This window comes from Ctenopharyngodon idella, chromosome 5 (genome assembly GCF_019924925.1).
Source record: "Ctenopharyngodon idella isolate HZGC_01 chromosome 5, HZGC01, whole genome shotgun sequence".
In the NCBI taxonomy this organism is placed as follows: Eukaryota; Metazoa; Chordata; class Actinopteri; order Cypriniformes; family Xenocyprididae; genus Ctenopharyngodon; species Ctenopharyngodon idella.
In genome coordinates, this window is record NC_067224.1 from 5818209 (window position 1) to 5834463 (window position 16255).

A 16255-nucleotide genomic window follows, 5' to 3' on the forward strand; every position below is an offset into this window, starting at 1 on the left:
CAGAATATTTCATTCAACACTTTAATCTGTTCATGCTACCGATAGAATACACTGTAAATTCTAAAGTTGCAAGTATGAAAAAGATTACTAATACCTAATTTTGCATGTACATATCCAATCCCCCATAAATATAAAGGAGGAAGTGGTTTAGATGCATGCATGATTTTACAATGCATGTAATACACTGTGTATAGTGACAATAATATTGAAGTAACACTATATGCAAAATTTGAAAAATAAAAAAAACACATATTAAACAATAATACAACAGTTACTTCCTGACCTGGAACTGGCCAAATATGATTTGTGGTGTTCCAAAACAGAGTATGTGAATGGTTCAGAAAAAAAGCCTGATATCTGCACGATTGTGATGACCTATGGCCAAATCACAGCCATACTAATATTCAAAACAGCAGCTTGATTGCTCGTGCTCATATTGCGTAATTCAGTAGAGACAAGTTAAGAATGTAGTAAAACGGATTTAGTAAAACAGTATCTATATTAGTCACAAGACATTAATGACACAGACCCTCAGGCCTCTTAGAGACCAAAAACTATATTAAACAATAGTGTCACAAATTCCTTGCACAAGGAATGTATTATTTCAAAACTCATTTACATAGCAGTATAACTGTATTCATCTCTCATCGTAATCCTTACATCTAGAACCCACTGATGATGAAAGTCATCAGATAACCATGTAATGAAAGGATTAGTTCACTTTAGAATTAAAATTTCCTGATAATTTACTCACCCCCATGTCATCCAAGATATTTATGTCTTTCTTTAGTCAAAAAGAAATTAAGGTTTTTGAGGAAAACATTCCAGGAGTTTTGGACTTCACCGGGGTACCACGGGTTGAAGGTCCAAATTGCAGTTTCACTGCAGCTTCAAAGGGCTCTACACGATCCCAGCCAAGGAATAAAGGTCTTGTCTAGCGAAACGATTGGTCATTTTCTAAATAAAAATGTATATACTTTAACCACAAATGCTTGTAATCATTACGTAATCACGTTGGAAAGGTCACACGTGGTGGATGTACCGTGGTAAGGCGAAAAACTCCATCTCATTTTCTCCTGGATAGTGGATAGTGGTTAACCTTTCCAACGTTATTGCGTAATGCATGGAGCATCACAGAGCTAGTGCAAGATGAGCATTTGTGTATATACATTTTTATTTTGTTTAGAAAATGACCCTTATTCCTCGTCTGGGATTGTGTAGAGCCCTTTGAAGCTGCATTGAAACTGCAATTTGGACCTTCCACCCAGTGAACCCCAGTGAAGTCCACTATATGGAGAAAAATTCTGGAATGTTTTCCTCAAAAACCTTAATTTCTTTTAGACTGAAGAAAGAAAGACAAACATCTTGGATGACATGGGGGTGAGTAAAATATCAGGACATTTTAATTCTGAAGTGAACTAATCCTTTAAAGGAGCTTATTGTGGGATGTGACAGAAGAAATGTTCAAAAATTAAACCAAACAATTAACAGTGATCATGACTCTTCCTCAGGCACACGAACCTTACTTTCATAGGACACTAGAGTCTGGTAAAGACTTTCTCTGCTTTGGTTTCCACTGACACTGTTCCACTGGTCAATTTCGCGTACAGAGGTTCCACCTTTCAGCTGATCTACGTAATCAGTGTTCTGATGGAGAAACAAAATATGATCAAGGTGTTTAGACCCCAATGTGGCCCTTCTTTGGGTCACTGGAGACTCCCTAGGGGCAAAGGTCCGATCGGCGGAAACAGCAGTTGCTGGTATGGACAGGTATTTTCGTGCCAGTCTGGCTACAGCAGGAAAGCGATGCTCCTTGTTACGCCACCATTGCAGGGGCGAGAGGCTGCGTTTGCAGAGCGGCTCTGCAATGTAATTCTCCAGCTGCTGGTGAATTTCGGGCATTCGCTCAGTAGGGTCCTCGCCCAGAAGAATATCGTACATGCTCTGTGGGAGAGGACTCATTCGTATTCGAGGCGTGAGCTGTAAATCTCCCCTCAATGGCGAGGTCATACTGGCCCCACTAGAACGTCTTTTACGTTCGTTGGCGTTCTTGAAAGGTGATCCAACAACCTCAAGCGCGTTTTCATTTACCTGTTCTGGAGATGATATGGCAACGGAGGGCTCGCTTGGCTGCAGCTCAACGCTGTCACCTTCCTCTGCTGAGCCACACGATTCAGGAGAATCCAAAGAAGCCATTGCAGGAATTGTCAAAGAATCATCCAATCCAAAATCTGCAGGTTCTACGCTTTCATCCACAGTCTCTTCCATTCCCATGCTTTGTCTTCTTTCTCCATTCCTTCCTTTGCTGCTTGTGAAAGCCTGAACAGATAGCAGCTCTTTCACCTTGTCGTGCAGCTTGCTGCGGGCATGAGGGCTAAGAAACCGCAACTCTTTAAAACGTGGGTCCAGAAATGAGGACAATACGGCATGGCAGTCCAGAAGAGCATCTTCATCACTCAAACTCCAGCGTTTGTCCATACCAGCACGAATTCTCTCCATAACTCCCCTTACCACTGGACAGGTGCATTCCACAATTTTCTGTCCCAGGAGCCTGGACACTCCTTGGAGGCACGGCATTAGGGCTGAAATTGGTCCATTGATGTCCTCGCTTAAAAACGATGCCGCAATGCGAACCGTTTTTAGCACAGGGACCAGTTCGTGTATAAGGCGCCACTGGTGATCCGCCAGATTTGTTGCAACTTTTTGCTCCTCTAAGACGGAGCTTACTACCCACTTGAGCTCCAGGAGACTCTCACACATCTCAATGGCGGTGGTCCAGCGCCCTGGGTCATTCAAGACCAAGCATGCGGACTCTTTATTAACAGCCTCTGCTTTCTGGCTCAGTGCTGTGGAAGCGCTCACATCATGCTGGAAATGGAGGACGATGGCACGGGCATCTGCCAGAGCTTGTCTGACAGTCTCCACACAAAGTCCCTCCTGGACACAGAGTTTCAGGGCCTGTCCTGCACAAAGCAGAGGTGCCCATCCCTCTGGAAGATTACTCGGGGGAGGATGGCTGGGCCCAGCAAATTCTTGCTGATATTCCGGATCGATGGTCATATTCTCCTGCCCCCCGGATTCGGATCCACTTGGTGTGTCATGCACAACACAAAAAACAAAGTCCTCTGGAAGCTGGAACTCAGAGAGGACTCCTCTTAGGGTGTCTGCAAAGCTCCCTTGCCCTCTCTCAGATGTGTTTCCTTTGAATTCTGCTACCGGTCGGGTCTCAAGCACACAGCGTGCCAGGCGCCAGTGAGAGTCGACAAAATGCGCACTAACTGTAAGGTAGTACTGACCGTCCCCGCCAACCCCACATCCATCTACGGATCTCCAGTATTCGGTACAGAGGGTCAGACAGTGAGAAGCTAGACTTGTCTGAAGATGCTGCTGAAGGCTTTGCTTGAGGATGTGGTAACGATGCCAAAGTAGACTGCCGAGCAGAGATGGAGACGGCACGGGGTAGTTAGGCTCTAGGCAACTCAGTAAGAGCTTGAACCCCCTCTCTTCCACCACAGACAATGGCTGAAGGTCTCTGAAGACCATCTCCAAGATAAGATCGGTCAACACCTCGGCTCGCTTGTTGCTGCAGGCTTTTGTGCCGGTGCGGATGCTGCTGCCTCCAGCAGTGCTGCTCATCTCCCCCGCAGGGAAATTATACATTAGGCAGCCCATATCTGTATCTTGGTGCGCAATGACATTCGAACTAGAAGTACCGCTTCCTGCCGCACAGTCAGGGGCATATGTGGTCCGAGCAGGTTTGGTCTCTCCCATCTCAGCTGTCAGTACTTCTTCCTGCTCCTCTTTGACAGTAACAGGTAGCACTGGTTGAAATGCAACATTGCCTGTGGTGTTGCATCTGTTGGCGTGTAAAGTGGTCTGAATGTGAGAGTGTAACGCTGCAGGGGTGGGGATGCCTGCTGTGTTGTGAGGGGGTACCGCTCCTTCCCGAATGCTGTGTTTGCGTCCTAAGTGTTCTCTCATGGAAGTAGTGCTGTTGTGAAAGGAAAGCTGTCTCTTACAATGGTTGCATTCAACACGATGCAGACTTAACTGAGTGTAGTGGTTCCACACTTTCGACGTGCGTCGATCAGAAAATGGCAAAAAACGCTGCATTCTTCTCCGAAGATTTTGACCACTCAGGCTTGCAGGATGCCTTTCAAGTGGGAGATCCATGTCTGTGGTGAAAGATAAATTAAAACACAAATAAATTTAAAATGAGTGTTTTAAGTAAAACAAGATTACACATGATAAAACTTTAATCCTAAATCCTTAATGTGATTTTTTTGCAACAAATATGTTTTCATAGAAATGGTATGTCAAGGTTAAAATGTGGCCCTTGCAACCTGATGTTTTCTGGGGGTCAACACAATTCACGTAAAACTAAAGTACCAGCACTGAGTATTTGTTTCATTTCTGACCTTTTCCTTAAAGGGATAGTTCACCCAAAAATGAAAATTCTGTCATTAATTACTAACCCTCGTGTCATTCCAAAGCCGTAAGACTTTCTTTTTAATGAAATCTGAGTGATTTCTGTCCCTCCATTGACAGCTACGCAACTACCACTTTGACGCTTCAAAATTCATAAAGAGATTGTAAAACTAATCCATATGAATTGAGTGGTTTATTCCAGATTTCCTGAAGCAACACGATCGCTTTATATAATGAACAGATTGAATTTAGGCTTTTATTCACATATAAACATTAATCAGCGAACATAATCAAAAGCTCAACCGAACCTACTTGACATGCAAGAACAAACACCTCATTGGTTCTTGTGCACGAGAATGAACCTCGTTGGTTTTCGCACATCAAGCAAACATGCTTGAGCTTCAGTTTACCACAACTGATGTGTGAGTTGATGAATGTTTATATGTGAATATAAGCCTAAATTAAATCTGTTCAGCGTATAAAGCGATCATGTCTCTTCAGAAAATTTAGACTAAACCACTCAATTCATATGGATTAGATTTACAATCTGTTTATGAACTTTTTGAAGCGACAAAAATGCTAGTTGTGTAGCCGTCAATGGAGGGACAGAAATCGCTCAGATTTAGTTAAAAAGATCTTCATTTGTGTTCTGAAGATGAATGAAAGTCTTACGGGTTTGGAATGACATGAGGGTGAGTAAATGACAGATTTTTTTTTTTTTTGGGGGGCGGGCTCAACTAACCCTTAAATGCTCTGACATTACTCACAGCTTTTTAAAATATTTTGTCAAAGTGTCTCAGCTCACAAAGTCACTGTGAATCAATCAGTTCTTGAAATGGTCTTGTGCGGCCATTAAAGAGTTTCTAGCTAGCTAAAGCATTATACAAACATTGCAGTTTGGTCTGGTTTTATGTTCACTGTAAAAATGTTTGTGGCTGCACAAAACCTATTCTACAGTGTTTCCAGAACAAAATATTTGCATTTGGTTATATAAAATTAAGACGTTTTTGCAGCTACAATATAGCTTTCGTGTTGCATATAACTGAATGAAGTATAGCATGTCACACTGCACACACTGCCGTCTCTGCTTGAAATTAAGTCAAAAACAATTTTTTGTTTCTCGCGGAAACATGTAGAATAAATGATAAGGTTTGTATTATGATAATGACTCTACATCAGTCACAGCGCTCTTTGCTCGTCAGAAGAGTATCTAGGCAGAGAACAATAACCATGCAACATGATACTAATGAAACAATTCCGCTATTATTTACATCAAACGTCACTGGATGTTCTTCCGGGCGTGAGTACGGGCCATTAAGGTTTCATCCGCTTCCAGCCTGTGTGTTACCTCCATTAAACAGTACACGACTCAGCAACTGTTACTTGTACAACTTATTTTCGAATCTGAAAATAAATAATACCTTATTAGTAACATATAAAAAAAAATCTCAGAATTCCTGTTTATCCTCCGCGCGTTTGCGACCTACACACTGGATGTGCTTAGCGCGGTCCCGCTAGGGTACCAGGATAAAGTGCGCGCAGCCAAGAGAAGCGAACAATGTCCATCATTCAGGTTTATATAGCATGACTACGCGGCGCAGCCAGTGCTGCTCAACTATAATTGGTGAAATTAATTATTAACGTGTGTGTAAACAAAAGTAATGAGTTAAATACCACATCACGGTGAACTGTTATTTTGAAAACAACTATTTAGCGACAGCCCCTAAAGTCTTAGAGAATTTACTTCCGATTTCCGCATGATGTGTCAATAAAACAAATAACTTCATTCAGGGGATGTGAATGGGATATTGCTTGGATATCATTCCCTACAGTGCGGTTCAAATCTAATCTGACAAAATGGATTTCTCTGGAAAAGAAAAGGAGGCTTTGGCCATTATGGCTGAGGCAGACAAGAAAATGAAAACGTCGCATTCGATGTTTGGAACGTTTTTCGGGTAAAAATCATTAATTATGCTTTTATTTGTGCATCTCCGCAATATTATATGTGCACATTTTGCATCTTAACATCTAACTAAAGTGCTTGGTATCAAACAGTATTCGTTTGCAACAAACAATGTTGATATTGTTCATGTTTATTAATTCAATTTATTTATTTATTTTAAAACGCCTTATTTGTAATATATGTTGTTCGCATTTAGCTGTCATAAATCTACTACAGTTTTTTTTTCTAGTCTGCAGATTTTGCACAAAAGTGTAATCGGTCAGCTAGCCAAGTAGCATCGCATTGAATGTATAAAGCGTCATAATAAAGAGTTGTGCGCACTGAATGCACCGTTTCCCTCTCGCTTTCAATCATACGCCCCTCAAACACAACGCACACTAAGAGATTTCGCTCTTTTTGTCCTGGTCTGATACTTTTGAAACTCACCCATGCTGCCTTCGCCTGGCTCTTCCGTGCACAGTCTTTCACCGCCGTTGGCTACTGCGGGGATATTCAGTCGATGTTTCACTCTGAGGTGTTTTATCATGTTAGCTGTATTTGAAGAGAACTTAAAGTTCGTCTTACACAGCCTGCAGTAAACAGTGGCATTGCTCTCATTTTTGATATAGTACTTCCATGCTACTGAGCAATATCGGGCCTGTGTTTTCACACTGATTTCTGGGTCCTCTTGCTTCATGTTGGCCATATCAGGTCTGAAAACACGTTTTGTGAATGCAGGCGACAGCTGCTCATAGCGCCACCTACTGGTTTGAGTGAATCTCCCCTCTTCATTGTAGGAGTTCCTCCAAGGTCGAGGAGGCCTGTGAAATGTACGTGAGAGCTGCCAACATGTTCAAGATGGCAAAGAACTGGAGTGGTACAAAACACAGCAACTTTTGCATCACAATATTAAGGTGTTCAATAAGCACGTGTCATTTATATTATTATTTTTTTCTTCTTCATTTAAGCCGCAGGAGATGCCTTCTGCAAAGCTGCACAGCTGCATTTGCGGGTGCAAAACAAGCACGACGCAGCCGTAAACTTTCTTGATGCTGGTAATGCATTCAAAAAGTCTGATCCTCAAGGTACAGCTCTCATTGTTACTTTTAGATACTGAACAATAAAAATCTGTGTTTCTATTTCAAAAGAAGGAGTTTAATTTGTATTATGGCTCTCATACAACTTCTCTACACAGAGGCAGTAAACTGTTTCTGTCAGGCCATTGACATCTACACAGATATGGTGAGAAAAAGTGTCTTATTCAAAGGGATTGTTCACACAAAAATGAAAATTCTGTCATTTACTCACCCTCATGTCGTTTCAAACCCGTAAGATTTTCGCTCATCTTCGGAACACAAATGAAGATATTTTTAATGAAATCTTGAGTGATTTCTGTCCCTCCATTGACAGCTATGCAATTACCACTTTGACTTTGATTATTGTTTATATGTGAATAAAAGCCTAAATTCAATCTGTTCATCATATAACGCGATCAAGTCTCTTTCAGAAAATTTGGATTAACCGCTCAATTCATATGGATTAGTTTTACGATCTCTTTGTGAACTTTTTGAAGCGTCAAAGTGGTAGTTGCGTAGCTGTCAATGGAGGGACAGAAATCACTCAGATTTCATCAAAAAGATCTTCATTTGTGTTCCGTAAACTGAAGTCTTACAGGTTTGGATTGACATGAGGGTGAGAAATTAATGACAGAACTTCATTTTTGGGTGAACTTTCCCTTAAAGCGGTCCAACACAATTCATAAAATATGTAATATGTGTGCTTGTTTTTTGTTTATAGTGATACACTTACAAATTCTCATTTGTGTCCACAGGGTCGTTTCAACATAGCAGCAAAACACCATATATCCATTGCAGAAATCTATGAATCTGAGTTATTGGACATTGAGAAAGTAAGTTGGAAGCAATCTTTTCTTGGAAAGGTGCACATTTATCAGTAAGTTGCTCAGATGAATATGGACAGCAAGTCAAAAGTATAAAAAAAAATACACTACAATTTGTGGTCAGTAAGATTTTTTATTTTTGAAAGAAATTAACATTCCGCAAAGGATTCATTAAATTGGTCAAAAAATCAAAGTAAAGACATACAATTTTAGAATTGTTTTAAATAATTGCTGTTTATTAAAACTAGAAGCAGAACAACTTTTCTCAACATTAGTAATAAGAAATGTTTCTTGAGCAGCAAATCAGCATATTAGAATGATTACTGAAGGATCATTGGAGTAATGATGCTAAAAATTCAGCTTTGACATCACAGGAATAAATTACATTTGAATATATTTTAAAATAGAAAAGTTATTCTAAAGGGTTAGTTCACCCAAAAATGAAATTTCTGTCATTAATTACTCACCCTCATGTCGTTCCACACCCGTAAGACCTTTGTTCATCTTCAGAACACAAATTAAGATATTTTTGATAAAATCCAATGGCTCAGTGAGGCCTCCATTGCCAGCAAGATGATTAACACTTTCAGATGCCCAGAAAGCTACTAAAGACATATTTAACAGTTATAAATAGACATATAAAACAGTTCATGGGAATACAGTGGTTCAACCTTAATGTTATGAAGCGACGAGAATACTTTTAAAACAAAATAACGACTTTATTCAACAATATCTAGTGATGGGCAATTTCACAACACTACTTCATGATTTTTTTGTTTCGAATCAGTGGTTCAGAGTGTGTATCAAACTGCCAAAGTCACGTGATTTCATTAAATGAGGCTTCATTACGTCATAAGTGTTTTGAAATTTTATGAAAAATATCTTAATTTGTGTTCTGAAGATGAACGAAGGTCTTACGGGTGTGGAACGACATGAGGGGGAGTAATTAATGACAGAAATTTCATTTTCAGGTGAACTAACCCTTTAAAATGTAAACATTTGAATAGTAGTGTATTTGTTAATGCATCGGATGATCCATACTGAGCCAATCGAGTTACTGAGAACCCCTTTATGAAAGAAAAGTAATGTTTATTCTTATGCTATTATTTGGTCCCAAAATACTTATTTTTGTGTACAGGCCATTTCTCATTATGAACAGGCAGCAGATTATTTCAAAGGGGAGTCGTCCACCAGGTACTCTACTATAGTCTTTATCTGCTTTTATATGTTATCACATTTATCGAATTAGGTGTGAGCACAGAAGTTGTGTTGTAATTAAATGATTGCATTTAATATTATTAAACTAAACACATCTCTTGTTCTCTCTCTCTCTCTCTGTAGTTCAGCCAACAAGTGTCTTCTCAAAGTGGCGAACTATGCGGCTCAGATGGAGCAGTACCAGAAAGCCATTGAAATATATGAGCAGGTCTGTGTGATCTTCTGTCGAAAACCTGTGTTCATTTGTTTTATTCACCCTTCATGTTGAGTGGCATATTGTGTCTGTTCAGATTGGGACTTACGCCATGGACACTACCCTGTTGAAGTATGGTGCTAAAGACTATTTCTTCAAAGCAGCGCTGTGTCACTTCTGTGTGGACATGCTCAACTGCAAGGTGAGGTGCAATTTTGCCTGTTCACAGTGTGAAGAAGATGTTTACAACGTAACTCTGATTTATCATTATTTAACCCTTGTTCTCTTCAATAGCTGGCTGTACAGAAGTATGAAGAACTGTTCCCAGCCTTCTCAGATGCTAGAGAGTGCAGACTTCTTAAGGTAAGTCTTTCTTCCAACACATTTAGTTGCTTACATTTTCTTCTATAGGCTTGAATTGTGATCTCAGATTATGAGTCAACATCAGTTAAGGTTGAAGATTTGCCCAAATCCTTACCTTTATCTATTAGGTTTCCATTGTCTCTATTAATTATAGACTACCGTTAAAAAGTTTGGCTTTGTTTTTTTAAATGGTTTTGAAAGAAGTCTCTTCTGCTCCCCAAGACTACATTTCTTTGATTACAAATACAGTGAAATCTGTGTGAAATATTATTACAATTTAAAATAACTGTTTTCTATTTTAATATATTTTAAAATGTAATTTATTCCAAAGCTGACTTAGCATCATTACTCCAATGATCTTTTAGAAATCATTCTAATATGCTGATTTGCTGCTCAAGAAACATTTTTTTATTATCAGTCATCAATGTTGAGAACAGTTGTGCTGCTTAATATTTTTTGATTGTTTTTTCAAAAGTCTTTGCTGTCACTTTTGATCAATTTAATCCTTGCTAAATAAAAGTATTAGTAAAGTATCAACAAACTTTTGAGTGGTAGTGTTTGAACATTTTGTGACACTTTATACAAAATAATCAATCACAATGTTTCTGCACTAAACAGAAACTTCTTGATGCATATGAAGAGCAGAACATTGATGCATACGCTGATGCAGTAAGTTCTCTTAGTATATTGTTTCAGGCTTTATATCATTCACTGCACACATTGTACCTGTGGTAGTTCATTCATGAATTAAGGCCTGTTCACACCAAAAACCATAACTAAACAGGGCTGGATTTACCTCATATTGTGACATAGGCTAAATAAATTTTTGGGCCCCCTGAATACCCCACCGAGTACTACATACTGTATATCGTCACTGTCGGGCGGAAACCTCATATGTCCAAAACCGCTACTTTTCAAGAAATGTTTTTTTTTTTTTTAACAACACTGTGTTCTCAAAGTTGATATTGTGGCTTTATAAATGGTCAGACACTTGCATGTGTCATTATATTATTAACATTCTACCAAAATCAGACATAAATGTTTTGTCTGTCACGGCCGCATCTGAGGCAGAAAGTGCATCACATTACATTTTAATCAACTTACAGGTTATAAAATTTATTGTAGCTATGTGGGCACTCATTTTTTTCTGTCACTTCTATATTTTAGACCCTTATACCCACTGTTCGCTTTCTGGTTACAGCCTGTATGGTCTGGGTCAAACTGACCCAAACTGGATTCAATACAATTCCCTAAAAATCACACTATATAAGAAAAAAAAACATACAATCAGATATAAATAATTAACTTTTAATATCAATACTTTTCACACATTACAAAGAATAAATTTATGATATTTAAAAATGTTTTTAACCACTATCTTTAAGACTGCCCCTCTCCGACACCTGTAGGACATTTACCATTATGCATTTATAACAATAATATCTTAGTCTAAACGATCCTGATGAAAGTAATCTTGACAAACTATATATCATTTGAAAGCTTTCAGGCTCTAGTTTTCATATTCGGTGACTGATTTTCAAAAGAACTGACAGAGTGACTGACAGATGCCAAACTATAACGCACTCTGATTCTTTCTGATGTTTTTTATGTGTTTTAGGGATTGAATTCAAATCAAATATTAACATTACTGCCCAAACTACTTCTGAATAGGATGTCTACTTCATAAATATTATGAAAAGTATAGAAAAATATGGTTCAGATCAATCAAACCATATATAGAAACTGAAGAGTAGAAAAGTTTGGTATATAATATATATATAATATAAATAAATATATATATATATATATATATATTATTTATTTATTTATTTATTTTTTATTTTCATAAACTTAAACATAACTTTTTTTTAAACTTTACTTTTACAACTTTTTTTTTATTTCTACAATATGTAAAGTGTTTCCTTTAAAAAGATACCAAACTTAAGCCTGTGCTCTGAAGTGTTCAAGACACTGGCACTTCAGGACTAGAGCTGAGTAGTTCTGACATACAACAGTGAAATGTTTTGTATTTTGGGTCTGTACAGTTGCTTTTGAAAAGCTGACTATATAAGGCAAATTGACCCACAAGCAGCAAGATCGTAAAAAATGTCTGTATGCACATTTCACAACACATCAACGTGTTGAAACTTTGCATGTATGTTCATGACGTTAAATGAAATAAAGTCACAATTTCAAGAAAAACAGTGTAGGTTAGATAGTATTTCAGATAGATTAAAAAAAGAATTCATAGCTAATTTTTACCATACGTGGCTGAAAAAAAAAAATTCTGTATATTAAAAAAAAAAAGTCGAAAAAAAGCTGGTAAAATGGTAATAAGTGGTAGTAAAAAACTAAAATAACAAAATATAACCAAGAAATTTTATTATTTTGGGTCTGTACAGTTGCCTTAGAACATTAAAATATCACAAATGTAACAGAAATGTATATGTATATGTCAAAACATATCAATGTGTTGAAATCTTGCATGCATGTTCATGACCCTAAATGAGGAAAAACTCACAACTCAAGAAAAAATAATAATTAACTGATATTTCTGACAATTCAAAAATCAAAACGGGTCAAATTAACCCACAACAGTACATAAAGGTTAATCTGTAAATCGGCACTTCTCACATGTTGCCGGTACTCTGACCGCCTCGCCCCAGAATGCCATTTCAACCAAGGTGGAATGGAGATATGAGGTTCAGTCACAAGCTCTTTTTATAATGTTTCATTGGTTAAATATTTGCCAAACCCACAGACAGATGTAAAGGATGACCAATAGTAATGATGTATGAAAAAAATGACAATATGGAGCTACAAGGTTTCTGCCCGATATTTAAAATGTAGTTAATTTAGATAGTAAATGTCTCAGTGTTTTACTGTTAGAGTGAAATAATAATAATAAATAAAATATTATTTCTCCTCATTGTAATTGGGTCCCCCCTGGATGTGCGGGCATAGGCACGTGCTTAGAATGCCAATGCGTAAATCCGGCCCTGACTATAATGATAACTGTATTAGCATCCACACGGATTCCCAGTGGACGATATCATTCTGTGTGCTGCAGTTTTGTTGTTTGCTGCTTTAAATACTCGAGCGGTGATGTGCTATTCCTTTGTATTTATAATGATTTTTAGAACTATATCTTTATCATTATAGTTATCGTCCTTGTGAACAGGCCTTTACTCTCTGCAATATTCTGCAATTATAATTATAATTTTTTTTATTAGGTAAGGGAATTTGACTCCATCTCCAGGCTTGATCAGTGGCAGACCACTATGATACTAAGAATCAAGAAGACCATTCAGGACGAGAACGACGACCTTCGCTAATGTGAAGTCATGATTCCAAGCACACCACCCATTCTCCTGTCCATCTTCTCTCTTAACTATTATTCCATTCTCACAATGTATTTGTGTAAATTAAGGTCACGTGCACTTTGTCTTGAGCCTTTTTCTCCCAAATCCTACAGTCTTCAAGGAAATATAGCTTTTATCTCCAAGAACACTGTGAAGTCTTCTAGAATGACACTAGGTAGGATTTATGTTACAAGCTTTGACCATAACTTCCTTTAGTTTTAAATGTAACTGATTATAAATGTGATTATTGTATATGTTACCATTTTCGTCCATGCTTGTGCAGCTTCAGTAGTTATTTTATTTATCATTCTTTTATTATTGGTTGTAAATTAACTTTTGATTGTCATTTATTATAGATCCAGCCGCAAGGCTTTGTATGTGTCAACATTAATTAGTAGAATTTATTATCAGAATCAGAAAGAGCTTTATTGCCAGATATGTTTACACATACGAGGAATTTGTTTTGGTGACAGAAGCTTAGTGATAATTATTATTATCAGTGATTATAATTATTATAATTAAGTATTTATAATTTGCGCAAAATACTGTAACTATGATTAGCTAGAATCAGCTGAGACAACACTAATTGCCATTATCTTGTTTTCCTCTATGGAGGACATGATCAAGAACTAATTTTCTTCAGTTGGGATAGTTCACCCAAAAATGAAAATTGTCATTTACTCACCCTCAAATTGTTCCAAACCTGTATGAGTTTCTTTCTTCTGCTGAACACAGAAGAAGATATTTTGAAGAATGTCGGTAACCAAACAGTTGATGGACCCTTTTGACTTCCATATTCATACTATGGAAGTCCCATCATCTGTTTGGTTATCGACATTCTTCAAAATATCATCTTTTGTGTTCAGCAGAAGAAAGAAACTCCTACAGGTTTGGAACAGCTTGAGGGTGAGTACGTAATTTTCATTTTTGGGTGAACTTTCCCTTTAAAAACTGATTAAGAATTATCATAAATTGATGATTTTTCTGTTTTTTGTACCTAAACATAGAAGAGTGAATCTGTATGATGGTAATTGCAGTATTTTGAAGGACTGGAGGATGTGAGGTTGTATTAGTCCTCTCTCTGAATGTGCAATGGTTAACTGTGCAATTTCTTTATGATGTATAGTGAATGAAATAGTTTTTAACAACCGTTCGGACACATTTCTCAATACTTGAGTCACTTTTTCAAAACTCTTCACACAGTGAGCATAACATCAGTCTATGTGGGCTAAACTGTGGATCAATATTTTCTCACTTAGACAAACACTGCCAAAACTCTGAAGCCAATTTGCATGTTTACATACTCTTTTCAAAACTGTTAAACCTAAGCTCAAAAGCTAACATAACACAAAAAAATAAATAAGACAGCAATTTTCTACATTTCTACAGAAATACCATATTGAAATATATTCTGAATCTAAAAAATGAAATTTTATCAAAACAATTAGATGTAGCTGAACACCTACAGTACATTGGTGTTAAGGGCCGTTCACACAGAACATGTTTTTGCTCTAAAAAACACGAGATGCATGTCAGAGATGTGCATTTTAAAAGTTGAACATATATAAACTTGATAACCGTGTTTTTAGATCGGCGTATCATGCAGTTAAATACTTCCATCTAGTGCGTTTACATAGAAGAACGGTGGAAAAGTAGCGCAGTAGAATGGAAAATCATTTGGACACTGCAATGAATTGAAACACTTGAGAGATGTCATTCCTGTTTTGTTAAGAAATTTTTACAAAAGAAAATGTGTAATGCTACCTTTTGCTAGTGATTTTTAGGTTGTCGTTTCATGGGTGACAAAGTGTGTTTGTTTACTAGTGTTATGAAAGAATGACTTGATCTGAGACATGTATGGAGTGTTTTGTGTAGTTTTAGTGTATTTCGAATGTGAAATTAACTGCTGTGCCAAGCTGAATGTTGTTTTGGACAACTGTGTGAAGGGTTTTGAAAAAGTGACATAAGTATTGAGAAATGTGTCCTAGCGATTGTAAAAAAAAAAAAAAAAAAAAACCTTACTTGAGGAACCAGCTTGCCAAAAAGTTGTCCTAGTTTTTCTTAAGCTAATATCATGCTGTTTAATTTATTGATGTTAGAGTACTCAAAAAACACTCAAATTATTTAGCCTGTTTTTTTAAGATTACACATTTCAATTAATAGTAAAATTCCATCAAATTGAATTGAATAATCCTTACATATTGTTCATATTATGAATTAATAATTTTAAATGAGTAAAAAAAAAAAAAAACTAGAGCTTAATAAAACATTTTGTTGAACAAGGGAATGGATGGTTTAGTTTATGTGATTCATATTCTATTTAAAAAAAAAAAAAAAAAAAAATGAAAATATGTTTAAATTTAGGAATATGTATCAAAAACTAAGTGGTCCATTCCCTTTTTCTATTAAGATTTATACAAAATATTTTATTCATCTTTTTTTTTTTTTACTAATTTAAAATTCTTAATTTGTAATATGAATAATATGTAAGGATTATTCAATTCACTTTGACGTAATTTTACTATTAACTGAAATTCGTAAATCTTTAAAAAAGGCTTTTTTTTTTGAGTGCAGGATCGTATTGTTTACGTTAAATGTTTTTCGTGTTGACAATTTCATCTACATACACATTGATGCTTACGACTAATTATATACCAATACAGGACCTTGAGCATGGAAAAAAAGCATGGCAGAATAAGCTTAATGTAACAAAAAAATGAAGTATAACACAGTACAAGGTGTTACAACAGTCGAAGCATGCATGTATTCACCAAAGCTGTTATGTTAAACTGATTTAAAAAGCGAATAAATGATATGATTCCCCATATAATTTTTGTTAAGTCTTAATA

The 16255-nt window shown here is 36.8% G+C and overlaps 2 protein-coding genes across 4 annotated transcripts; one reads left to right on the top strand and one right to left on the bottom strand.

Moving 5' to 3' along the window:
- Window positions 1–7: 7 nt before the first annotated feature.
- Window positions 8–7110, bottom strand: si:dkeyp-117b8.4 (uncharacterized). Of its 3 annotated transcripts, XM_051893997.1 has the most exons (3): window positions 6818–7110; window positions 5700–5832; window positions 8–4175 (listed from the first exon to the last, which is right to left on the bottom strand). In XM_051893997.1, the coding sequence occupies exon 3, from the start codon at window positions 4171–4173 to the stop codon at window positions 1495–1497; it is 2679 nt and encodes an 892-aa protein (XP_051749957.1). In that variant the 5' UTR covers window positions 4174–4175; window positions 5700–5832; window positions 6818–7110; the 3' UTR covers window positions 8–1494. The 3 variants fall into 3 exon arrangements, with proteins under 3 accessions (XP_051749957.1, XP_051749956.1, XP_051749958.1); XM_051893996.1 differs by lacking the exon at window positions 5700–5832; XM_051893998.1 differs by lacking the exons at window positions 5700–5832; window positions 6818–7110 and adding an exon at window positions 5850–5980.
- On the top strand, window positions 6154–16236 carry napaa (N-ethylmaleimide-sensitive factor attachment protein, alpha a). Its single transcript, XM_051894004.1, has 11 exons — window positions 6154–6383; window positions 7168–7247; window positions 7339–7455; window positions 7566–7612; window positions 8202–8279; window positions 9409–9464; window positions 9612–9696; window positions 9779–9883; window positions 9976–10044; window positions 10663–10713; window positions 13278–16236. The coding sequence occupies exons 1-11, from the start codon at window positions 6286–6288 to the stop codon at window positions 13377–13379; spliced, it is 888 nt and encodes a 295-aa protein (XP_051749964.1). The 5' UTR covers window positions 6154–6285; the 3' UTR covers window positions 13380–16236.
- Window positions 16237–16255: the final 19 nt, after the last annotated feature.